The 26,207-nt window shown below is 46.9% G+C and overlaps 1 protein-coding gene across 6 annotated transcripts in view; it reads left to right on the top strand.

Moving 5' to 3' along the window:
• LOC134966292 (NXPE family member 4-like) overlaps window positions 1–26,207 on the top strand; it is a 642,982-nt gene that overhangs the window by 512,096 nt on the left and 104,679 nt on the right. For all 6 annotated transcript variants that reach the window (XM_063942910.1, XM_063942914.1, XM_063942911.1 and 3 more), the window contains one exon: window positions 6,010–6,228. In XM_063942910.1, the coding sequence (XP_063798980.1) occupies window positions 6,010–6,228 (219 nt within the window). The remainder of the gene's footprint in view (window positions 1–6,009; window positions 6,229–26,207) is intronic.

The following is a 26,207-nucleotide window of genomic DNA, read 5'->3' as shown; positions in this document are numbered from 1 at the left end:
TTCTCATTATTGAGATTATATGTTAGTCCCTGAATTGGGTCCTCTCTAGTAAATACTGTTGAAAAAAACTCATTTAGTATGTCCGCTATGTCATTATCATTTTTACTTAAGACTCCCAACTTGTCTTTTAAAGGGCCTATACTCTCCTTCTTTAATCTCTTGCTACTAAAGTCCAAGAGGTCCTCTAAGCGAGCGCTCGTCTCCTCACAGTCCACTGCTGTCACTGACACCACGACTGATGAGGACGGCACTTACACTGACCCCCACAGGTTCTGACTCAGATACGGCTTATGGGGAGGGTAGTTTACATGTGGATGTTCCTGACCATTTGGAGGCTATTAAATTAATTCTGCAGATTACGGATGATCCCGAGCCATCCGTGCTTCCTCAGAAACCTGATAGGTTCAAGCGTCAGAAGGTGGTTAAACAGGTTATACCTCACTCTGATCACCTAGTGGATATACGTCAGGAACCCTGGGAAAACCCGGGTACGAAGTTTGTGCCTCAAAAGAAGATGTTGGCTCGCTATCCCCAGAGCTGTCTAAGAATTGGGAAACACCTCCAGTGGACTCACATGTGGCTAGGATGGTGGTTTCCTCAGCTCTACCTGTCACTACCGTCACGTCTTTGAAAGAGCCTACGGATAAACGTGTGGAGGGTTGTCTGAAAGCAATTTACACCCTCACGGGTGCTGCACAAAGGCCTACTATTGCAGCTTCATGGGCTGCTGAGGCTATTGAAGTATGGGCCTTGGAGTTCGAAGCTGAAATCTCCTCTGACCATGCTAGACAATGCTTGTCATATATTGTCACAGCTTCTCGATATATTAAAGAGGCGGCTTCTGATGCTGGTATCCTCGCAGCCAAGGCCTCTACTACATCAGTCCTGGCTCGCCGGATATTGTGGCTGAGATCCTGGTCTGTGGATCTGGACTCTAGAAAAACCCTGGAGGTACTCCCTTTCAAGGGAGATATTCTGTTTGGGGAGGACTTAAATAAGATAGTGGCTGACTTGGCTACTGACAAAACTGCCTGTCTACCTAATATCGCTCCTTCTGTATCGAAGGCTAAAGGTACGTCCTTTCGACCCTTTCGTCCTTCAGGTAAAGCAAAAGGTCAGGCGTACCATAAGCAGGCCCGCACTTCCAAACCTGGTAAGTCGAAGCCCAAAAGAGCCTGGGCTGCCCGTCAGCCAGCTGCTAAGACGATAAGCCTGCCGCATGATGGGGCGGGCCTCCCTCTGGGGGCCCCCAGGGTGGGACGCCGGCTTCTAGGGTATACCCAGGAATGGTTGAAGACCACTTCAGATGCCTGGGTACGGGAAGTCGTCACTCAAGGTTACGCCATTGCCTTCAAAAACCGACCCCCTCATTGATTTTGCAAGACAGACGTCCCTTTGGACCGGACAAAGGCAAAAACTCTACACTCGGTGGTACAGACCCTGCTGGATACAGGAGTCGTAGTACAGGTGCCTCTTGCTCAGAAGTGCCAAGGGTACTATTCTCCGCTGTTTCTAGTCCCGAAACCGAATGGGTCCTCCCGGCCCATTCTCAACCTCAAGGCATTGAACAGGTTTGTGAAGATTTCCAAGTTCTGTATGGAAACCCTTCGCTCTATAGTTCTGGCCTTGGAACCTGGGGACTACATGGTCTCCTTGGACATACAGGATGCTTACCTGCATATTCCTATAGCAGTGTCACATTAACAATACCTGAGGTTTGCTATTGGCAACATCCATTACCAGTTTCGGGCGTTACCTTTTTGGTTTAACAACAGCTCCGCGAGTCTTCACCAAAGTTATGGCGGTGATGACAGTGGTACTCCGCCGTCAAGGGGTCAGGATACTGCCGTATCTGGACGACTTGTTAATCCTGGCAAATTCCCCAGATCTTCTCCTGTGCCATCTGGATATGACGGTCCGGTTTCTAAAAGCCCACGGGTGGCTCATCGACTGGAAGAAATCCTCCCTGGTCCCTGCTCAGAGCATGGTGCTCCTGGGAGCGCTGTTAGACACTCACAACCAGAGGTTGTTCTTGTCTCAGGAGAAAGTCCTGAAGCTTCAGGACAGGTTTAGTTGCTTCCTTTCTCGTCCGCAAGTGTCGATACATTCGGCTATGCAGGTGCTGGGCCTCATGGTGTCAGCATTCGACGTGGTGGAGTATGCTCAATTCCATTCTCGCCCCCTCCAGAAGCTGATTCTAGCCAAGTGGGATGGCCTGCCTCACCGGATCAGGTCTCACATGATCTCATTGACTCCGGAGGTCCGTCTGTCACTGATCTGGTGGCTCCAGGACCAATAATTGTGCAGGGGCCGTCCCTTCTGGATATCCAACTGGGTCCTGTTGACGACAGATGCCAGTCTAAGAGGTTGGGGCACGGTGCTGGAGCAACACTCCTTACAGGGTCGGTGGACCAAGGAGGAATCTCTCCTCTCGATCAACATTCTGGAGTTGCGGGCGGTCTTCAATGCGTTGAACCTGGCCCAGCATTTAATTCAGAACCGTCCTGTTCAAGTACAGTCAGACAACGCCATCACAGTGGCTTACATAAATCATCAAGGCGGTACTCGAAGCCGTTTGGCAATGAAGGAAGCCTCACGGATTCTACAGAGGGCAGAACGCCATCTAACGGCAATATTGGCAATATTCATTCCGGGAGTCCTGAATTAGGAAGCGGACTTTCTCAGTCGTCAGGACGTGCATGCCGGCGAGTGGGGCCTCCATCCAGAAGTGTTTCAACTCCTCGTGGAAAGGTGGGGTCTTCCAGATGTGGATCTGATGGCGTCTCGACACAATCACAAGGTTCCAGTCTTCGGAGCAAGGACAAGGGATCCTCAAGCAGCATTCGTGGATGCGCTGGCGTTGCCGTGGTGGTTTCGGCTGCCGTACGTGTTCTCTCCGGTGTCACTCCTGCCCAGGGTAATTCGGAAGTTCAAGCAAGAAAAAGGAAATCTGCTTCTCATAGCTCCGGCGTAGCCCAGACGGCACTGGTTCTCAGACCTGCAAGGCCTATCGTCCGAGCATCCACTTCTACTTCCACAACGCCCAGACCTCCTCGTTCAGGGCCCTTGTGTCTACCAGGACCTAGCCCGGCTATCTTTGACGGCGTGGCTCTTGAAGCTTCCGTCTTGAGGGCTAAGGTTTCTGAAGAGGTCATTAAAACTATGTTGTGGGCCCGGAAACCGGCTTCTGCTCGGATTTACCATAGGGTCTGGCATTCATACTTTGTTTGGTGCGCATCTAACAATTATGACGCTTCCAAGTTTAGTACAGCCAAACTTTTGGCTTTTCTGCAGCAGGGACTAGATTTAGGCCTGCGTATGGCCTCCCTCAAGGTTCATATTTCTGCCTTGTCGGTGTGGTTTCAGAGAAAAATTGCGACTTTACCTGATGTTCATACTTTCACTCAGGGTATGTTGCGTATCCAACCTCCCTATGTCCCGCCTGTGGCTCCTTGGGACTTGTCGTAGTTTTGAAGGTGTTGTAGGAGCCTCCATTTGAACTTCTTGGTTCAGCTGAACTTAAGTGGCTTTCCCTTAAGGTGGTGTTCTTGCTATCTATTGCCTCTGCTAGAAGAGTGTCGGATCTGGGTGCCTTGTCTTGTAGTTCCCCATATCTGATTTTTCACCGTGACCGGGCGGTTCTTAGGACTCGCCCCGGATATTTACCTAAGGTGGTTTCTTCGTTCCACCTTAATCAGGAGATTGTGGTTCCAGCCTTTGTCTCTCCTGATTTATCTCCCAAAGAGTGGTCTTTGGATGTGGTAAGGGCTCTCCGTATCTATGTGATGAGAACTGCTTCTATTCGAAAATCTGATTCTCTCTTTGTTTTGTTTGGATTTCACAAACGTGGCTGGCCTGCTCACAAGCAGACCGTGGCCAGATGGATTAGAATGGTGATTGCACATGCTTATGTGAAGGCTGGTCTGTCAGCTCCTGCTCACATTACGGCCCATTCTACTCGGTCTGTTGGACCTTCTTGGGCGGCCCACCGTGGTGCGACCCTTGATCAATTGTGCAAGGCGGCTACGTGGTCCTCCGGGAACACGTTCATAAAGTTCTATGCCTTTGATACTGCCGCTTCCCAGGATGCTTCCTTTGGACGCCGGGTTGTTGTGCCAGCTACAGTGTGTCCCCTCCCATAAGGAACTGCTTTAGGACATCCCCATTGTCCAGACTTGTGGAGCCCAGTGTACCCCGCAGCAGAAAACGAGTTTTATGGTAAGAACTTACCTTTGTTAAAACTCATTCTGCGAGGTACACTGGGCTCCACAAGGCGCCCACCCTGACGCACTTAGCTTCTTTGGGTTGATATGGCATTAGCCGCTGACACTTCTCTTGTCATGAGAGTGTGGTATATGTGGCTACTAACCATTGTCGTCTCTTTTCCTGCTACTGCATTGGGCTGGTTAACTAAAACTGAGCTCCTGTGCTGGGAGGCAGGGTGATATAGGAGGCGGTGCTGTGCATTCTGGGAACAGTCAAAGGTTTGAGTCTGCTGGTGCCTCGGATCAAGATCCTACTCTACACCCCATTGTCCAGACTTGTGGAGCCCAGAGTACCTCGCAGAAAGAGTTTTAACAAAGGTAAGTTCTTACCATAAAACTAGTTTTCCTCTTGTTCTCTGTATTGCTTTCCAGCATTGACTGTGGTTTGAACCAGGGCTGGTTCTACACCTTGCGGCGCCCAGTGCAAAAGTTTCCACTGGCGCCCCCCCACGGCAACACAGAGGCGTGGCTTCATAGGGGAGGGTCGAGAGTAGTTGTGCCCCCTGTAGATTTGCCCCCAGTAGTTGTGCCCCCAGCAGCTGTGCTCCCAGTTAATTTTCCCCCAGTAGCTGTTACCCTGTAGCAGTGCCCCCTGTAGTTGTTCCCCTAGTAGTTGTGTCCCTTGTAGCAGTGCCCCTGTAGTAGTGCCCCCAGTTTATTTGCCCCCTGTAGCTGTGCCCCCCAGTAGTTGTGCCCCCCTGTAGATTTGCCCCCAGTAGTGTGCACCCAGCACCTTTTCCCCCAGTAGCAGTTTCCCCTGTAGCAATGCCCCCTGTAGTTGTTCCCCTAGTAGTTGTGCCCCTGTAGTAGTGCCCCCAGTAGCTGTGCCCCCAGTTGATTTGCCCCCATGTAGATTTGCCCTCCAGTAGTTGTTCCCCCAGTAGTTGTTCCCCCAGTAGTTGTTCCCCTAGTAGTTGTGCCCCCAGTAGCTGTGCCCCCAGTTGATTTGCCCCCATGTAGATTTGCCCTCCAGTAGTTGTTCCCCCAGTAGTTGTTCCCCCAGTAGTTGTTCCCCTAGTAGTTGTGCCCCTGTAGAAGTGCCCCCTGTAGTAGTGCCCCCAGTAGCTGTGCCCCCAATTGTTTTGCCCCAGTATGTGCCCCTTGTAGCAGTGCCCCCAGTATGTGCCCCCCGTAGCCGCTTTGAAACCTAAAAGAAAAATCACAATACTTATCAGCCTCGCTCCTGCTTCCGGAACAATGCTTCTGCTGTCTCCGGGCGCCGGCTCCTTTCTATGGGAGAGACGTCTCTCCCATAGCAGCGCCGCACTGACACTAGAGGTCAATATAGACCTCTAGCCAGAGTCAGTGACGCGGCTGCAGCGGGCGCACAAGGCGCTCGCTGCAGCCGGGAGCCACTGAGCGGGGAGGGTGGATAATAATTGCGGCTCTTGCCACGGCGGCGCCCTCAGGGTAGCGGCGCCCCGGGCAAAAAGCCTGCTTGCCCGTGGCAAGAGCCGCTACTGGTTTGAACAAACATGTTTTTGAGCTTGGTGACGCTACCCATTATATTAATAGCATCTCTGAACAAGTAAATGTCACTGTATTAATTGTTACAAGGTGGATTTATGCATTGATATTTAAACATCTTTTCTGCACCATTCACTGAGGTTCATGCTGTAGTAATCATAGGATATTATGTAATCTCTTGGCTACTACTGCTTAAATTATGTTGTAAATGTTATTCCTTTTTTACACTTTGTGAGTTTTACGTGATATAAGTTACATTTTATTTCTTTTTATAAAGGTTCAAGTTCAGAAACAAAAGAAAAATGCAAAACTGGAATGAAGTTAGAATATCCTAGTGGATATGTCATGAAGGAGATCTGGTACCCAAAACTATGCAGCATGAAGACATATCACAATATGGAAGAACTAAACACATGCATGAAAGGAAAATTCTTTTACTTGTTTGGGGATTCAACAATGCATCAATGGATGACGTATTTTGAAAACAATATAAAAAGTAAGTACAGTATTACAAAGACACTGAGTTATAGATAGGCATGTTTGTTTCTATGGGCGGAATAGATGAAAGATTAGTTTAAATAAACTGGGAAATAAGCTTTTGGCACTTTGAACAGGCAATTATTTTTATATATATTGAACTATTATGGACTTTTCTCATTCATTTTAATGTGTTTACAAATGCAAAAAAATATATAGTAAAAAATAGTAGGTACTGTACTACATTTTAATAAATAAATCAAATTTAGCACTTTTGGAAATACATTATGTTTGCTTAAAATGACACGGCAGATTACATGTAAAACAGGGCTGGATTAAGCCTTTGGGGGGGCTGGGCCTTTAATGCCTCCACTGCACCGGCCTGGATTATCATCCAGCACCGATCTCACCCACCATACTGCATGCCCGCACTATGGGGGTACAGCAGGGTGTTCGGGGAGCATTTTGTACATAAGATTTTGTTTATTAAATATAACTGAGACACAATTATTTCATATAGTTTTCTTGCAGTGGGACAAAGACAACTTAAACAACCTTAAAATACTGTACACATACTGTAGAAAATTAAAATCTACCATCTATCTTGTCACATGCAAAAATAGCAGCAGCTTCTGTACTTACAGTACACACTGGACTCAAGAGGACTATCTCTGTGTATCTCTCTCTCCAGTACCAAATGGTCTCATTAGATAACTGTTTGCACAGGAACCAGTGCCTGTCGGGATCCCGGCGCTCAGCATATCAGCGTCGGGATCTTGATACCTATTCTCCCTCTTTGGGGTGTCCACGACACACCTGCAGGTAGAATAAATAGCATGGCATGCACAGCGCACCACCGTGCCTGCAAGGGGCCGTTTTGCACTCATCCCGCTCCTGGCATTCCGGCACCCGGCATTCTGTGGTCAGGATTCTGACTGCCGGGATGACGGGCACCAGTATATCTATACCAACCTGACCCAGAGACATGAGTCTAGCCTGCTATGTTTGGAGTGGAAAAGATGGGAACTGTCCCCCCCTCATCTCTCTTCTTGAAGCTCTGTTGACAGCTTGTGAAACCTGATACTCCTGTGTCCCTACACTACGCACCAGTGGTGTAACCTCATCCCAGTTGCCCAGAGGCAAGATAAATGTTGCTGCCCCCTCAATGACAACAGCACAGTTAACAGCTCCCCCCTCAATAACGACAGTACAGTCAGCAGCTCCCCCTCCCCAAATGACATCAACACAGTTAGCAGCTCCCTCCCAAATGACAACAGCAGTTAGCAGCTCCACCCAGGACAACAGCACAGTCAGCAGCTCCCCCCATTACATCAGTACAGTCAAATACCCCCCCCACGCCAACAATGACAACAGCAGTCAGCAGCTCCCTTCCTCCCTACTCCCCCACAATGATAACCGCGGCAGTCAACAGCTCCGTTCCCCCCAAACCCCACAATGACAGCAGCAGTCAGCAGCTCACCCACCCACACCCTCACAGTGACAACAGCAGTCAGCAGCTCCCTCCCCCAAGACAATAGCACAGTCAGCAGATGCCCCCCCAACAATAACAGCAGACAGCACAGCCCCCTTCCCCCCAACCTCCACAATGACAACAGCACAGTCAGAAGCTCCCTCCTCCCCCCACAATGACAACAGTATACCCTCCAACTGTACCTTTTTAATAGGTACAGTACCTTTTTTATGGTCTGTACTGATTTTTGGCTCTCCAAACTTCCATTGAAAGTATAGGAAAAGGGGCGTGACCACACACCCCTTTACCCATGGCCACGCCCACTTTTCAAGTTTGTACCGATTTTTATGTGTAAAATGTTGGAGGGTATGCAACAGCAATCAGCAGCTCACCCACACACACCCCCACAATGAGACCAGCAGACACCAGCCCCCTTCACCATCAGCTCCCTCCTCCCCACAATGACAACAGCAGTCATTAGCTCACCCACCCACACCCCCACAATGACAGCAGCAGCAGAGGTGTTTCAACAGAGGAGGGGGCCCTGTACAGTGCTGTAGACTCTGGCATTGTGCCAGAGTCTACTGCGCATGCACAGGTCTCCAGGAACATAGTGCCCGCCATGATCCGGAGACCAATTTGTCTACCGCGCATGCACGGCGGCCATTTTGGAGGCAATTTCCACCGCAATTGCAGCACTCTGCACTGGACTCCGGAAAGATAAGTATTAAAATTGGTGCGCTGTATGCGGGTGTGGGCACTGCACACATTGCATACCCTCCAACTGTACCTTTTTAATAGGTACAGTACCTTTTTTTCATGGTCTGTACCGATTTTTGCCTCTCCAAACTTCCATTGAAAGTATAGGAAAAGGGGCGTGGCCACGCCCCCTTTACACACGGCCACGCCCCCTTTTCGGATTTGTACCGATTTTTCTGTGTAAAATGTTGGAGGGTATGACATTGCACCCAGCAGCTCCCTCTGTCCTACCCCCACAATGACAACGGCACAGTAAGCAACTCCCTCTCAAATAACAGCAGTTAGCAGGTCCCTCCCCAGATGACAACAACACAGTCAGCAGCTCCCCCCAACCCCAACAGCAACAGCAGATACAGTAGCAGCTCCCTTCCCTCCACCTACAAAATGACAACAGCACAGTCAGCAGCTCCCCCCCTCCAGTGACCACAGCACAGTCAGAAACTCCCTCTGCCTGACCCCCACAATGACAAAAGCACAGTCAGAAGCTCCCTCCCCCCCAATGAAAACAGCAATCAGAAACTCCCTCCGCCTGAACCCCACAATGACAGAAGCAGAGTCAGAAGCTCCCTCCCCCCCAATGACAACAGCAATCAGAAACTCCCTCCGCTCAACTCCCACAATTACATCAGCACAGTCAGCGACCCCTCCTGCTGCTGGCTACTAGCAGCAATCCACCCCCTTTTGTTCTTCACTGTGCACACATGCCAGGAGGTGCTGGTGACATCATACAATGCCTACCTCCTCTGATCCACAGTTGCAGCATCCCTGCCAGTGTCATGCAGCATCGCCGCCCAGATGTGCTGTATGTATTTATACTCTACAGAGGCAAGATGCAGCGCTACATCCACCAACACATGCTGCCTTCTGCCTGTGAAGCACCAAACCATCCAAGCCAGCTCCTACTGGTAGCCAGAGACTCAGGGAGTGATGCTGACCACACTCCTTGATTAGCTGTGGGGGGAAGTCCAACCCTCCTCCGAAGCTAATCCTCACCATGGCAATGTGACAGCTCCTCAGTCAGGCCAGGTTACTGACAGAGGGGGGCCTGGGTTACAGTGTCCCCTGAGCCAACACCATACTTGCCTACTTTTAAAAACTAGTTTCAGGGAGATTATAGTTTGTAGTAGTATGCGTCACATTAATCATACTGCCGAGGGGGTGTGTCAAGCTCTTACCAAAGGGCATGTCTATAGCAATGAGCATATCTATTGTCACTAAAGAATCTTTTTAGTGTATTATGTTGGTTGTGTTTTGTTCATAAGTTTGTAAATCCAGTCATAAGGACACAGAGACACGTGGGTTCACTGCTGTGCTGTTTTATTCCCTCACCAACTCCAGACACACTGCCCACTGGACCACCCACTTCCCAGCATCCCTCTGGTCCTAGGGACCATCACTGAAGATTCAGGCTTATACATTTTAGTAAGGGAGTGTCTACAAATATTAAGCATTCTAATGCACTAACATAACATCCTCTTTTCTTTAAAGATAAGCCCTGTACGCATCAATGCACAATTAACAACATCATATTAAGAATAGAGATGAGCGGGTTCGGTTCGTCGAGATCCGAACCCCCCGCCTTGCTCGGTTAACCCGAACGTCATCATCCCACTGTCGGATTCTCGCGAGATTCGTATTCTATATAAAGAGCTGCGCGTCGCCGCCATTTTCACTCGTGCATTGGAGATTGAATGGAAAGGACGTGGCTACGTTTTCTGCCTGAAAAGCTCCATATCTGTGCTCTGTGTGCTGCAAATATCTGTGCTCAGTTTGCTGCAAATATCTACATTCTCTGCCTGAAAAGCTCCATATCTGTGCTCAGCGTGCTGCAAATATCTGTGCTCAGTGTGCTGCATTTTGGTGACCAACAGAATATAGTTGTACAGTAGGCCATTGCTGTATCTTGCAGCTCTGTGTCACTGCAAGTATCCATTCCATATCTGTGCTGCATTTTTGTGAGCAGTATATATAGTAATACAGTGCAGCATTTTGGTGACCAACAGTATATAGTTGTACAGTACAGTAGGCCATTGCTGTATCTTGCAGCTCCGTGTCACTTCAAGTATCCATATCTGTGCTGCATTGTTGTGGGCAGTATATAGTAGTACAGTGCAGCATTGTGGTGACCAGTATACTACAGTACAATAGTCCAGTGCTGTTCTCGCTGCTCAGTGTCAGTTCTCCATAGTATCATCAGTGCTCAGTATAATCAGTGCGCAATTAGACGTGCGCCCGTTTTCCACCATTAGTGCATTGGGATTTAGACAATTGATGAAGTTATTGTGTCCCCGGTACAAAATCCCATCTAGATTCCACTTCACTAGGCAGGCGATAGCGAGATTTTACCAATTAATATCAGTGATTTATAATTAATTATTAATTACAGTGATCTTGCCAAATGATTCCAGTGATTTTGTCATTTTCTTCCAGTGATTCCGACCAATAATACCATTGATTAGAACAAATAATTCCTGTGATTTTGTCATTTTCTTCCAGTGATTTGGACCAATAATACCATTGATTGAACGAATAATTCCTGTGATATTGAGGTGTTTGTGTCGCTTAGCTTAGCTTAGCCATCCAGCGACCACAGTGCACCTCTTTTCCTCTTTTCTTTGCATCATGTGCTGTTTGGGGCCAATTTTTTTAAGTGCCATCCTGTCTGACACTGCAGTGCCACTCCTAGATGTGCCAGGTGTTTGTGCCGCCCTCTTGGGTTGCTTAGCTTAGTCATCCAGTGACCTTGGTGCAAATTTTAGGACTGAAAATAATATTGTGAGGTATTCAGAATAGACTGGAAATGAGTGTAAATGATGGTTATTGAGGTTAATAATACTATAGGATCAAAATTACCCCCAAAATCTATGATTTAAGCTGTTTTTGAGGAGTTTTTGACAAAAAACACCCAAATCCAAAACACCAGAATCCAACAAAAAAAATTCAGGGAGGTTTTGCCAAAATGCAAAATTTCCGGTGCACATCTCTAATTAAGAACATCATCAACCATGTTTCAATGAGTCTCTCAGGTCTGCATATTTCCCTTTTGTGTCTTTCATACACAGTCTGTGTTTCATTGACCATGTTGGACCTTTCTAGAATCGTGGTTTGTTCACCATTATCAGGATCATTAAACATGTCAGATGAAGGGTATTCTTCAGTCATGTTGTCTTCATTATAGTTAGGTTGAGATCTTAAATCCACCCGATTTCTTCTTACTTCCGTTCCACGCTCTGTACGTATAGTATAAGATCTTGGTGCTACTTGTGCTTGCACAATATCTTTCTGCACCCAAATACCTTTCTTGTGATCTGTGAGACAGACTTGGTCACCCGATTTTAGATCGGATAAGCTTTTTGTTCGCCTGTCATGGAACAATTTCTGTTTCGCCTGTTGACGTTCCTTACTCAGTCTGACCAACACTGAGTTATGTGTATTAAGCAGTTCATCATATATCGGGAGATTTGCTCTAATCCTACTTCCCATCAGCATTTGTGCAGGAGAAAGTCCATTCTGTAAAGGTGTACTGCGGTAGGTTAATAGACTTTTGTAGAAATCTTTACCTTCTTGAGCTTTTCTCATGAGACTCTTTACAGTTTTTACAGAACTTTCTACCAACCCATTTGAGCGTGGATAGTGGGGACTTGACGTAGTATGGACAAATTCCCACTCATCAGCAAATTGTCTAAATTCAGCACGGGAAAACTGAGGACCATTGTCAGTGAACACTTCCATAGGAACACCATGCCTTGCAAAGATTGACTTCATGCAATTGATTACGGCTTTACTAGTAGTTGTATGCAGTGTCTTCACCTCAGGGTAGTTAATAATCAGTCACGACAATGTACATTTTTCCATTACAATCAAACAAATCTCTGCCAACTTTTTGGTATGGTCTCTCTGGCACTGCATGAGGACTCAGTGGCTCAACTTGTTGTTTCGGTCTATATGCAAGACATAATTCACATGTAGCTGTAGTCTGTGCTATGTCTTGGTTCATTCTTGGCCAATACATAACTTGCCACTCTCTCCGCTTACATTTTTCTTCTCATAAGTGGACTTCATTTATCTTGCACAGCATAGTTTTTCTTAGTCGCGCAGGTATTACAAACCTATTGCCTTTGTAAATAATACCATCGACAACTGTAAGGTCACTGCGGTACATCCAATAATCATAAATAGACAGCGGGCACACATTTTTTTCTGCTGGCCAACCTTTCAGAATGATATCTTTCAACACTTTCATTGTGTCATCTGTTGTCTCAGTTTCTTTCCTAATCTGTTCTTGTCTTGCAAGAGACACTGGTAGAGAAGCTACAATCAAATTAACATAGGCTTCTATCTCTTCATCCATCAGACTTTTGGAACCTTCATTTTTGTCCACAGCACGAGAAAGTGTATCAGCAATGTACATGTATTTACCGGGACAGTACAGCAAGTGTACATTATATTTCTGTAGTCTGATAAGCATTCGTTGAATTCTCATGGGACAGTCATGTAATGATTTAGCCATAATAGCAACCAATGGCTTGTGGTCAGTTTCCACTGTAAATATTTGACCATACACAAATTGATGAAATCGCTCACATGCATATGTGATCGCTAGAAGTTCTTTTTCTATCTGAGCATACCTTGCCTCAGCACTTGTCAGTGCTCTTGATGCATAGATTACTGGTTGCCATGTATCCTCATGTTCTTGTAACAACACTGGGCCTAGGCCAAATTGCGAAGCAACTGCTGAAATTCTTATTCTTTTCGCTGGATCAAAGAATTTTAACACTGGTTGCTCTGTAATGATCTGTTTCAAGTTTTGCCAACTTTGTTCTTGTTCATGTGACCACATCCACTCGTTATCTTTGTCCAACAACCATCTAAGAGAGACTGTTCATTCAGAGAGTTGAGAAATAAACTTTCCTAAGTAAGTAATCATTCCTAGGAATCTTCTGACGTCGTCTTTGTTGTTAGGACGTTCCATGTTCCCTATGGCTGATATTTTCCTTGGGTCTGGCTTTACACCTTGATCCGAGACCACGTCGCCCATAAAGGTAAGTGTACTCATGCCAAATTCACATTTGTCCTTGTTTAGCTTTAGATTCACTTTCTTGACAAGTTCCATTACTTGTCTCAATCTAGAATCATGTTCTTCCTTTGTAGATCCCCAAACAATAATGTCATCCATCATTGTTTCAACACCTGGAATATGGTCAAAAATCATGTGTATCTTTTTGTGATTTACTTCTGGAGCAGACAATATTACACATGGTAGTCAAAGAAATCTGTATCGACCTTCTGGTGTATTAAATGTACAAAGCTTTGAGCTGGCCTCATCTAGCTTCATTTGCCAGAATCCTGAAGATGCGTCCAATTTACTGAACCATTTTGCTCCCGCAAATTGCAACATGATTTCATCTCTGGTTGGTAGTTTGAAATGTTCTCATCTAATAGCTTTGTTTAAATATCTGGGGTCTAGACATATTCTGAGTTGTCCACTTTTCTTTTCAACAATTACTAAGGAGTTTACCCATTCAGTAGGCTCATCAACTTTCTGTATCACACCCAAGGCTTCCATGCGATTTAACTCTTGTTTCAGTTTTTCTCTCAGCGCAAACGGCACTTTTCTACAGGGGTGTATCACTGAAGAAACTTGCGTGTCTATATTTATTTTATGCTCTCCAGGCAAACAACCTAGACCTTCAAACAAGTCTCTGTATTCTGTAAACATCGATTTGCAGTCATCTTCTACTTGTGATGTCACCATAAAAACTTTCTTTAGCAAGCTTAGTTTCTCACATGAACTTAATCCTAGAATCGGTTGCACATTTTTATCCACAATCAGTAGAGATGTTTTAAATTATTGTCCCTTATATTTCAGTGTCACTAAGGATGTACCTTTCACAGGAATTTCCTCCCCAGTGTACCCAGTAACTTTCACTTTGGCTGGATGAATTTTAGGTTTTACTCTAAAAGTCTTAGTCTTGAAACGATATTAAATTCACCTGCGCACCGGTATCAAGCTTAAAGGGAATGACAATCTCGTTCACAGTTAAAGGGACAATCCATTCTTTCTTATCTGCACTGCAACGTTCAATGCAATCCACAAAGAATTCATCTGTTTGTTTAACAGCATGCACTTTGGTTGTTTCACTTTTCATTTTACAGTATTTGGCAAAGTGATAAAGTCTACCACATTTCATGTAGGTTTTACCATAAGCAGGGCACATTTTAGGATTTTGAGCATTTCCACATCTACTACAAATTTCCTTATTAGACTGTGGCTTAGACTGCTTCATTCTTGAGAATAGAGGTTTCCTTGGCTGTTTTCTGAACCACATGTACAGCACCATCAGCTTCCTTGTGTAATTTTTTTGGCTTGAAATATAGTTATTTCTGCAGATCTGCACATAGTCACTGCCTTTTCTAGTGTTAGGTCTTGCTCTCTCAGCAGTCTCTCTCTGAGTCCATTATCAGGTATTCCACAGACAATACGATCTCTAATCAGTGAATCCTTTAAATCACCAAACTCACAGGTTTTACTGAGTGATTGCAGCTCTGTAACATACTGATCAAAACCATCTCCAGACTACTGATCACATGTGAAAAACTTATATATTTCATATGTCACATTTTTCCTTGGCACAAAGTAATCTTCAAACTTTTGTACTATAGAAGATAGCACCATATTCTGCCCCTCATCAAACTGAAAACTATTATAAATGTCCAGCACATCCTCTCCTATCACATGGAGGAAAATGGATGTCTTAGTTTTGTCAGCCTCTGTATCAGCTCCACATGCAGCAAGATATATATTAAACCTTTGCTTAAATCTTTTCCAGTTTTTAGACAAGTTACCAGACATCAGCATGCCGGTTGGAGGAGCCAGTTTATCCATGGTTACTCACTGTTTGAAGAGAGGAGCACACGGCAGGATTTGCAGACACTGAGTATCACAGCCTTACAGACTTCTGCAGGATTCTTTCACACTCTGAGAGCACTAGCAGTCCAAGTTAAACTTCTTCTGACACCATGTTTTGTTCATAAGTTTGTAAAGCCAGTCCTAAGGACACAGAGATATGTGAGTTCACTGCTGTGCTGTTTTATTCCCTCACCAACTCCAGAAATACTGCCCACTGGACCACCCACTTCCCAGCATCCCTCTGGTCCTAGGGACCATCACTGAAGATTCAGGCTTATACATATTAGTAAGGGAGTGTCTGCAAATATTAAGCATTCTAATGCACTAACATAACAGGTTGCATCTGTGACTTTAAATTAATTCAATTAAAAGCCTTTCCCCTAGTAAACAAGCATGCATCTAAATTCACAAGGGCTGGGAAGCACTTTTTTTAGCCCCTACAGTTGCAACCATCGTACGCACCACCAGGACTTTCACCAGCCCTATAATACAGTGCCTTTGCTTAATACTTTGTTGATGCACCTTTAGCAGCAATTAAGTATTTTTGAACATGATGCCACAAACTTGGCACAGCTATTTTTGTGCAGTTCCACCCATTCCTCTTTGCAGCACCTCTCAAGCTCCATCAGGTTGGATGGGAAGCAACGGTGCACAGCCACTTTCAGATCACTCCAGTAATGTTCATTCGGATTCAAGTCTGGGCTCTGGCTGGGCCACTCAAGGACATTCACAGAATTGTCCTGTAGCCACTCCTTTGATATCTTGGATGTGTGCCTAGGGTCGTTGTCCTGTTGAAAGATGAACTGTCGCCAAAGTCCGAGGTTAAGAGCACTCTGGAGCAGGTTTTCATCCGGTTTGTCTCTATACATTGCTGCATTCATCTTTCCCTCTATCCTGACTAGTCTCCCAGTTCCTGCTGCTGAAAAACATTCCCACAGCATGATGCTACCACCACCATGCTTCACTGTAGTTATGGTATTGGCCTAGTGATGAGCGGTGCCTGGCTTACTCCAAACATGACACCTGGAATTCACGCCATAGAGTTCAATCTTTGTCTCATCAGACCAGAGAATTTTGTTTTTCATGGTCGGAGAGTCCTCCAGGTGCATTTTGGCAAACTCCAGGTGGGCTGCCATGTGTTTTTTTACTAAGGAGTGGCTTCCATCTGGCTACTCTACCATACAGGCCTGATTGGTGGATTGCTGCAGAGGTGGTTGTCTTCTCCTCTCTCCACAGAGGAATGCTGTAGCTCTGACAGACTAACCATCGGGTTCTTGGTCACCTCCCTGACTAGGGCCCTTCTTCCCCGATTGCTCAGTTTAGACGGTCGGCCAGCTCTAGGAAGAGTCCTTGTTGGTTCTGAACTTCTTCCATTTACGGATGATGGAGGCCACTGTACTCATTGGGACCTTCAAAGTAGCAGATCATTTTCTATACCCTTCCCCAGATTTGTACCTCGAGACAATCCTTCTTGGAGGTCTACAGACAATTCCTTTGACTTCATACTTGGTTTGGGCTCAAACATGCACTGTCATGTGTGGGACCTTATATAGACAGCTGTGTGCCTTTCCAAATCATGTCCAAACAACTTAATTTACCACAGGTGGACTCCAATTAAGCTGTAGAAACATCTCAAGGATGATCATTGGAAACAGGATGCACCTGAGCTCAATTTTGAGCTTCACTGCAAAGGCTGTGAACACTTATGTACATGTAATTTCTTAGTTTTTTATTTTTAATAAAGTTGCAAAAATCTCCCAATAACTTTTTTCACGTTGTCGTTATGGGATATTGAGGGTCATTCCGAGTTGATCGCTAGCTGAATTTGTTCACAGCGCAGTGATCAGGCTAAAAAATTTGCAGTTCTACGCATGCGTATGCGGCGTAATGCGCACTCGCGATATACGGGCACAACAAACGATGTCGTTTTGCACAGGGTCTAGCGATGCATTTCAGTCGCACTGCTTGCCGCAGAGTGATTGACATGAAGTGGGCGTTTCTGGGTGTCAACTGACCGTTTTCAGGGAGTGTTTGGAAAAATGCAGGCGTGGCTGGCCGAACGCTGGGTGGGTTTGTGACGTCAAATCCGGAACTGAATAGTCTGAAGTAATCGCAAGTGCTGAGTAGGTTTTGAGCTACTCTGTAACTACCCAAAAAATGTTTGCATGCGCGCTGCGATACAACCGTTCGCACTTTTGCTAAGCTAAAATACACTCCCAGTGGGCGGCAGCATAGTGTTTGCACGGCTGCTAAAACTAGCTAGCGAACGATCAACTCGGAATGAACCCCATTGTGTGTAGAATTATGAGGGGAAAAAAATAAGAATTTACTCACCGGTAATTCTATTTCTCGTAGTCCGTAGTGGATGCTGGGAACTCCGTTAGGACCATGGGAATAGACGGGCTCCGCAGGAGACTGGGCACTCTAAAAGAAAGATTAGGTACTATCTGGTGTGCACTGGCTCCTCCCTCTATGCCCCTCCTCCAGACCTCAGTTAGGGAAACTGTGCCCGGAAGAGCTGACATTACAAGGAAAGGATTTGGAATCCAGGGTAAGACTCATACCAGTCACACCAATCACACCGTACAACTTGTGATAACCATACCCAGTTAACAGTATGAACAACAACTGAGCCTCATTCAACGGATGACTCATAACAATAACCCTTTAGTTAAGCAATAACTATATACATGTATTGCAGAGAGTCTGCACTTGGGACGGGCGCCCAGCATCCACTACGGACTACGAGAAATAGAATTACCGGTGAGTAAATTCTTATTTTCTCTGACGTCCTAGTGGATGCTGGGAACTCCGTAAGGACCATGGGGATTATACCAAAGCTCCCAAACGGGCGGGAGAGTGCGGATGACTATGCAGCACCGAATGAGCAAACTCAAGGTCCTCCTCAGCCAGGGTATCAAACTTGTAGAATTTAGCAAATGTGTTTGAACCCGACCAAGTAGCAGCTCGGCAAAGCTGTAAAGCCGAGACCCCTCGGGCAGCCGCCCAAGAAGAGCCCACCTTCCTTGTGGAATGGGGTTTTACTGATTTAGGATGCGGCAGTCCAGCCGCAGAATGTGCTAGCTGAATCGTGCTACAGATCCAGCGAGCAATAGTTTGCTTTGAAGCAGGAGCACCCAGCTTGTTGGGTGCATGCAGGATAAATAGCGAGTCAGTTTTCCTGACTCCAGCCGTCCTGGAAACAGAAATTTTCAAAGCCCGGACTACGTCCAGCAACTTGGAATCCTCCAAGTCCCGAGTAGCCGCAGGCACCACAATAGGTTGGTTCAAATGAAACGCTGATACCACCTTTGGGAGAAATTGTGGACGAGTCCTCAATTCTGCCCTGTCCATATGGAAGATCAGATATGGGCTTTTACATGACAAAGCCGCCAATTCTGACACACGCCTAGCTGAAGCCAAGGCCAACAGCATGACCACCTTCCACGTGAGATACTTTAGCTCCACGGTCTTAAGTGGCTCAAACCAGTGTGATTTCAGGAAATCCAACACAACGTTAAGATCCCAAGGTGCCACTGGAGGCACAAAAGGGGGCTGAATATGCAGCACTCCCTTAACAAACGTCTGAACTTTAAGCAGTGAAGCCAGTTCTTTTTGAAAGAAAATAGATAGGGCCGAAATCTGGACCTTTATGGACCCCAATTTTAGGCCCATAGTCACCCCTGACTGTAGGAAGTGCAGAAATCGACGCAGCTGGAATTCCTCTGTTGGGGCCTTCCTAGCCTCACACCAAGCAACATATTTCCGCCATATGCAGTGATAATGCTTTGCTGTCACATCCTTCCTAGCTTTTATCAGCGTAGGAATTACTTCTTCTGGAATGCCCTTTTCCGTTAGGATCCGGCGTTCAACCGCCATGCCGTCAAACGCAGCCGCGGTAAGTCTTGGAACAGACAGGGCCCCTGCTGTAACAGGTCCTGTCTGAGAGGCAGAGGCCATGGGTCCTCTGAGATCATTTCTTGTAGTTCTGGGTACCAAGTTCTTCTTGGCCAATCCGGAACAATGAGTATAGTTCTTACTCCTCTCTTTCTTACTATCCTCAGTACCTTGGGTATGAGAGGAAGAGGAGGGAACACATAAACCGACTGGTACATCCACGGTGTCACTAGTGCGTCCACAGCTGTCGCCTGAGGGTCCCTTGACCTGGCGCAATATTTTTTTAGCTTTTTGTTGAGGCGGGACGCCATCATGTCCCCCTGTGGCAGTTCCCAACGATTTACAATCTTTGTGAAGACTTCTTGATGAAGTCCCCATTCTCCCGGGTGGAGGTCGTGCCTGCTGAGGAAGTCTGCTTCCCAGTTGTCCACTCCCGGAATGAATACTGCTGACAGTGCTAGCACGTGATTCTCCGCCCATCGAAGAATCCTTGTGGCTTCTGCCATCACCATCCTGCTTCTTGTGCCGCCCTGGCGGTTTACATGGGCGACCGCCGTGATGTTGTCTGACTGAATCAGTACTGGTTGGTTTTGAAGCAGGGGCTCTGCTTGACTCAGGGCGTTGTAAATGGCCCTTAGTTCCAGTCAGTGGCGCACCCAGGGGGGGTTTCCGAGTAACCAGAAACCCCCCTCCACCAAAAAAAAAAGAAAAAAAATTATTATTATTTTTTTTTTTAATGCTGCATGAGTATTGTTAATGGCTGTCTAGCGTCCTCTGCAGCCTGCTCTCTTCCTGGTGGCACTTGTAAGTGCTTCATAAAAGTTTACTTTATTTTAATTATAGTACATATATATCCATGTGCAATTTGTGCATACATATATAGACATGTATATACATACATATAAACACACACACATGATATATATACATGCGTATATATACTTGTACTGTATGTATATATATATATATATATATTATCCTTTATGTGGCGCCACAAGGGTTCCGCAGCGCCCAATTACAGAGTACATAAATAATCAAACAGGAAAACAGCAACTTACAGTTGATAACAGTATAGGACAAGTACAGGGTAAATAAACATAGTTACATCAGCAGATGACACTGGAATAAGTATCAGGTGGCAGAAGACTGCTAGAGTTGATGCAGTTGAAGATCATTAAAGTAAGACAAAGGATAAGCACATGAGGGAAGAGGGCCCTGCTCGTGAGAGCTTACATTCTAAAGGGGAGGGATAGATAGACAGAGGTGACACAGATGGGGTACATAGAGAGCGTAGAACAGAGGGTTCGGATGAGATTTGGCTGGGTTTGGTGAAGAAGTGGGTCTTGAGAGCCTGTTTGAAGTTTTGTAGAGAGGTGGAGAGACTGAGGGGGAGCGGTAGGGAATTCCAGAGAATTGGAGCAGCACGTGAAAAATCTTGGAGGAAGGAGTGGGAGGAAGTAATCAGTAGGCAGGAGAATCGGCGTGCATTAGCAGAGCGAAGAGGACGGGTGGGAGTGTAAAGGGAGATAAGGTCAGAGATGTAGATGGGAGAGGAGTGGGTGAGGGCTTTGTAAGCGAGTGTGAGAAGCTTGAAATGGATATATATATGCATGTTTAATATGCTATGTGTATATATATATATATATATATATATTTATATATATATATATATATATATATATATATATAGGTGTATATACGGTATATATGTGTACATATATAGATATGTATATATATATGTTGCTGTGGATACGAGGTCCGAGAGACCGTCCCCAAACAATTCCTCACCCTTATAAGGCAAAACCTCCATGTGTTTTTTAGAATCAGCATCACCTGTCCACTGCCGAGTCCATAATACTCTCCTGGCAGAAATGGACATTGCATTAATTCTAGATGCCAGCAGGCAAATGTCCCTCTGGGCATCCCGCATATATAAGACAACGTCTTTTATATGTTCAAGGGTTAGCAAAATAGTATCCCTGTCGAGGGAATCAATGTTGTCTGACAGGGTATCAGTCCATGCTGCTGCAGCACTACACATCCAGGCTGAAGCAATAGCAGGTCTCAGTAGAGTACCAGAGTGTGTATACACAGACTTAAGGATAGCTTCCTGCTTTCTATCCGCAGGCTCCTTTAGGGCGGCCGTATCCTGAGACGGCAGTGCCACCCTTTTAGATAAGCGTGTGAGCGCCTTGTCCACCCTAGGGGATGTTTCCCAACATAACCTGTCCGTTGGCGGGAAAGGGTACGCCATCAGTAACCTCTTAGAAATCACTAGTTTCTTATCAGGGGAACACCACGCTTCTTCACACAACTCATTTAATTAATCAGATGTGGGAAAAGTCACCGGGTTAATGTCAGAAATGTGCAATACATCTTTCATTGCAGTAATCATGCATCAGATGGCCTTTGTAGACTGTACATTTGTCTCATCCTCATCTACACTGGAGTCAGACTCCGTGTCGACATCTGTGTCAGCCATCTGAGCTAGCGGGCGTTTATGAGCCCCTGACGGCTTCTGAGTCGCCTGGGCAGGCGCGGGCTGAGACCCCGGCTGTCCCAAGGCTGCTGCGTCATCAAACCTTTTATGTAAGGAGTTGACACTGTCGGTTAAGACCTTCCACATATCCATCCAATCAGGTGTCGGCCCCGTCGGGGGCGACACCACACTTATCTGTCCCTGCTCCGCCTCCACGTAACCTTCCTCATCAAACATGTCGACACAGCCGTACCGACACACCGCACACACACAGGGAATGCTCAGACTGAGGACAGGACCCCACAAAGTCTTTTGGGGAGACAGAGAGAGAGTATGCCAGCACACACCACAGCGCTATATAACACAGGGATTTACACTATAAAAAGTGATTTACCCAATAGCTGCTTAATATCTTATTAGCGCCTAAATTTATGTGCCCCCCCTCTCTTTTTTACCCTTCTTGTATCAGGATACTGCAGGGGAGAGCCTGGGGGGCTGCTTCCAGCGGAGCTGTGAAGGGAAAATGGCGCTGGTGTGCTGAGGAAGAAGGCCCCGCCCCCTCAGCGGCGGGCTTCTGTCCCGCGTTTTATGTACTTTAATGGCGGGGGTTTTCACACATATACAGTTATCAGACTGTATTATGTGTTATTTTATGCCAAAAGGTATTATAATTGCTGCCCAGGGCGCCCCCCCCCCCAGCGCCCTGCACCCTACAGTGACCGGAGTGTGTGGTGTGCTGTGGGAGCAATGGCGCACAGCTGCGGTGCTGTGCGCTACCTTAATGAAGACAGGAGTCTTCAGCCGCCGATTTCATCGCTTTCTCTTCAGTCTTCTGGCTCTGCAAGGGGGACGGCGGCGCGGCTCCGGGAACGGACGATCGAGGTCAGGCCTTGTGTTCGAACCCTCTGGAGCTAATGGTGTCCAGTAGCCTAAGAAGCACAAGCTAGCTGCAAGCAGGTAGGTTTGCTTCTCTCCCCTCAGTCCCACGTAGCAGTGTCTGTTGCCAGCAGATCTCACTGAAAATAAAAAACCTAACAAATACTTTCTTTTCTAGCAAGCTCAGGAGAGCCCACTAGGAGCACCCAGCTCTGGCCGGGCACAGATTCTAACTGAGGTCTGGAGGAGGGGCATAGAGGGAGGAGCCAGTGCACACCAGATAGTACCTAATCTTTCTTTTAGAGTGCCCATTCACCTTGCTGAGCCCGTCTATTCCCATGGTCCTTACGGAGTTCCCAGCATCCACTAGGACGTCAGAGAAATTAATTTATTCCATTATGGAATAAGGCTGTAACATACCAAAATGTGGAAAAAGTGAAGCGCTGTGAATACTTTCCAGATGTACTGTAGGTGCAGCTTTTGTCAGATTATAGTCTCTCTAAGTGCATGGATAGGTGTCTCAGTCCAAAACTATGCCTGCTACACTAGTCACATGCTGTTCAGATGAAATATCTCTATGCATCTATGTAGGCAGCTCTCAGGACTGCCCAATACATTCTAAAGTCAATGCAGCGCAAAAGGTCCTGCAGCTCGGTGTGAACACATCATGATATGCATTTGCAATATTTTAGAGATTTACATGTGCAAAATAAATCACTTAAATAGACACTAATTTATGTGATCATTGGGCACGTGGCACTAGTTGCCTCAACCAAAATTAGTCATGTGACAACTATTAAAACCAGTACTGTTTGGGCTCTGTAAGTATTTAGGAAATGACATTCAGCAAAGTGCATATAATTTGGGACAAAGTCCTGAGAAACTTCAGACTTTAGAGTATTGATAAATGCAATCCCATTCCAGCATAGTGACACAAAAATAGCAGTACAGAGAAGATATGGGCAGTATGAACATTATGCATGTACCTTGCACTCTCCCATGGGCTGGCTGTAGGCAGCTCTCCAAGTCCTCTGTTGCTGCTCCATGCACTGCTGTGCTGTGTGTGAATGGCTCCGCAGGAGAAGCTCAGGTCTCAGCCCCACCCCACATCCTCTCCAGTGTCTCCACTACACTTCTCATTCCAGCAGCAGCCTAGCCCGAAGTCTGCAATGTCATGCACTGCTGCCTGTAGTATCTGCCATTGATTAGGACTAGGCTTGCCTGCGTGTACCCTGGGGATGGGAGAGGTAGAGTAGTGACTGCTTGACATAGGATCCCTGTGGGGATTTCTTTCTACAACTCTGCATTAGAGCAATGTGAGATACTGTATCTCCCCCTCCGCTCTCCCCTTTTAGCACTTTGTGATGGACAGCTTTATTGCTGCTTATTACTGAGCTGACAGGGGAGCAGAGGACACTGCCCGGCTGGTGCAAGCCACTCAGTTTTTGCCAGGCTTGCCTACCCTCCAGCATTCAGCGGGAGGCTCCCGATATTTCAATGAGCCTCCCGCTGCCCCGCACACATTGCCAGCCCTCCCTGTTTTTAAGAGCTACCTTAAAATCCGGACTGCGCATGCGCGGGTCCGGCAATGCGGGGTGGCCTGCAAGGGAAAGGTCATGGCCGGCCACCGCACCACGGGTTTGTGGGTAGCGTTGGCAGTCTTGTGCAGTATGGAGCCGAGCAGTCGGAGCGGCAGGAGCAGTGTCGGGGGACTAATGAGAGCAGAGCAGCTGCCTATACACCGAAGCACATACTGTAGCCCGGCAGCCAGGGCTCTGCATCGCTGTGGCTGGCCCCGCCCATCACACTCACCCACTGCATGTAACAGGCCAGCTTTCCTCTTCCTGGTTCCTGCATGTGCCTGCCGTGATCTGCCTCCCCCTACCTCACTGCCCATGGGCCGGATCACAGGAAGCAGCAACAAAAGCCAGGTGGGTGCTGTCTGTACTGGGGGTTATATGGGGGGGTGGGGGGCTGTGTATCTTGTAGAGTGCTACTGGGTGTAATATGGGGGGGAGGGGGCTGTGTAAAATGTAGTGTAATGTGCTACTGGGTGTAATATAGGGGTGGCTGTGTAAAATGTAGTGTAGAGTGCTACTGGGTGTAAGATGGAGGGCTGTGTATAGTGCTACCGGGTGTGTAATATGGGGGGGCTGTGTAGAGTGCTACTGGGTGTGTAATATGGGGGGGGGGCTGTGTATAGTGTAGAGTGCTACTGGGTGTGTAATATGGGGGGCTGTGTATAGTGTGGCGTTCTACTGGGTGTGTAATATGGGGGGGGGCTGTGTATAGTGTAGAGTGCTACTGGGTGTGTAATATGGGGGGCAGTGTATAGTGTAGAGTGCTACTGGGTGTGTAATATGGGGGGCTGTGTAGAGTGCTACTGGGTGTGTAATATGGGGGGCTGTGTAGAGTGCTACTGGGTGTGTAATATGGGATCTGTGTGTAATGTAATTTGCTACTGGGTGTGTAATATGGGGGGGCTGTGTATAGTGTAGAGTGCTGCTGGGTGTGTAATATGGGGGGGCTGTGTATAGTGTAGAGTGCTACTGGGTGTGTAATATGGGGGGCAGTGTATAGTGTAGAGTGCTACTGGGTGTGTAATATGGGGGGCTGTGTAGAGTGCTACTGGGTGTGTAATATGGGGGGCTGTGTAGAGTGCTACTGGGTGTGTAATATGGGATCTGTGTGTAATGTAATTTGCTACTGGGTGTGTAATATGGGATCTGTGTGTAATGTAATCTGCTACTGGGTGTAATATGGGATCTGTGTATAATGTAATCTGCTACTGGGTGTAATATGGGATCTGTGTATAATGTAATCTGCTACTGGGTGTGCAATGTAATCTACTATTGGGTGTAATATGGGATCTGTGTATAATGTAATATGGGATCTGTGTGTAATGTAATCTGCTACTGGGTGTAATATGGGGGGGGCTGTATATAATGTAATTTATTATGGTGCTGTGTGCATGGCCGTAACTAGGGTGGAGCAAACAATGCCTTGCACACTGCACACTTTTCATGCCGATCGTCTGCACTTACCCCTATTTCTCTAACGTCCTAAGTGGATGCTGGGGACTCCGTAAGGACCATGGGGAATAGCGGCTCCGCAGGAGACTGGGCACATCTAAAGAAAGCTTTAGGACTATCTGGTGTGCACTGGCTCCTCCCCGTATGACCCTCCTCCAAGCCTCAGATCTCTGTGCCCGAACGAGAAGGGTGCACACTAGGGGCTCTCCTGAGCTGCTTAGTGAAAGTTTTAGTTTAGGTTTTTTATTTTCAGTGAGACCTGCTGGCAACAGGCTCACTGCATCGAGGGACTAAGGGGAGAAGAAGCGAACTCACCTGCGTGCAGAGTGGATTGGGCTTCTTAGGCTACTGGACATTAGCTCCAGAGGGACGATCACAGGCCCAGCTTGGATGGGTCCCAGAGCCGCGCCGCCGGCCCCCTTACAGAGCCAGAAGGCAGAAGAGGTCCGGAAAATCGGCGGCAGAAGACGTCCTGTCTTCAACAAGGTAGCGCACAGCACTGCAGCTGTGCGCCATTGCTCTCAGCACACTTCACACTCCGGTCACTGAGGGTGCAGGGCGCTGGGGGGGGGCG

The sequence above is a fragment of the Pseudophryne corroboree genome, chromosome 10, assembly GCF_028390025.1.
Source record: "Pseudophryne corroboree isolate aPseCor3 chromosome 10, aPseCor3.hap2, whole genome shotgun sequence".
NCBI lineage: Eukaryota > Metazoa > Chordata > Amphibia > Anura > Myobatrachidae > Pseudophryne > Pseudophryne corroboree.
The sequence above is the reverse complement of the archived record's forward strand: the minus strand, read 5'-3'. Positions and strand labels throughout refer to the sequence as shown.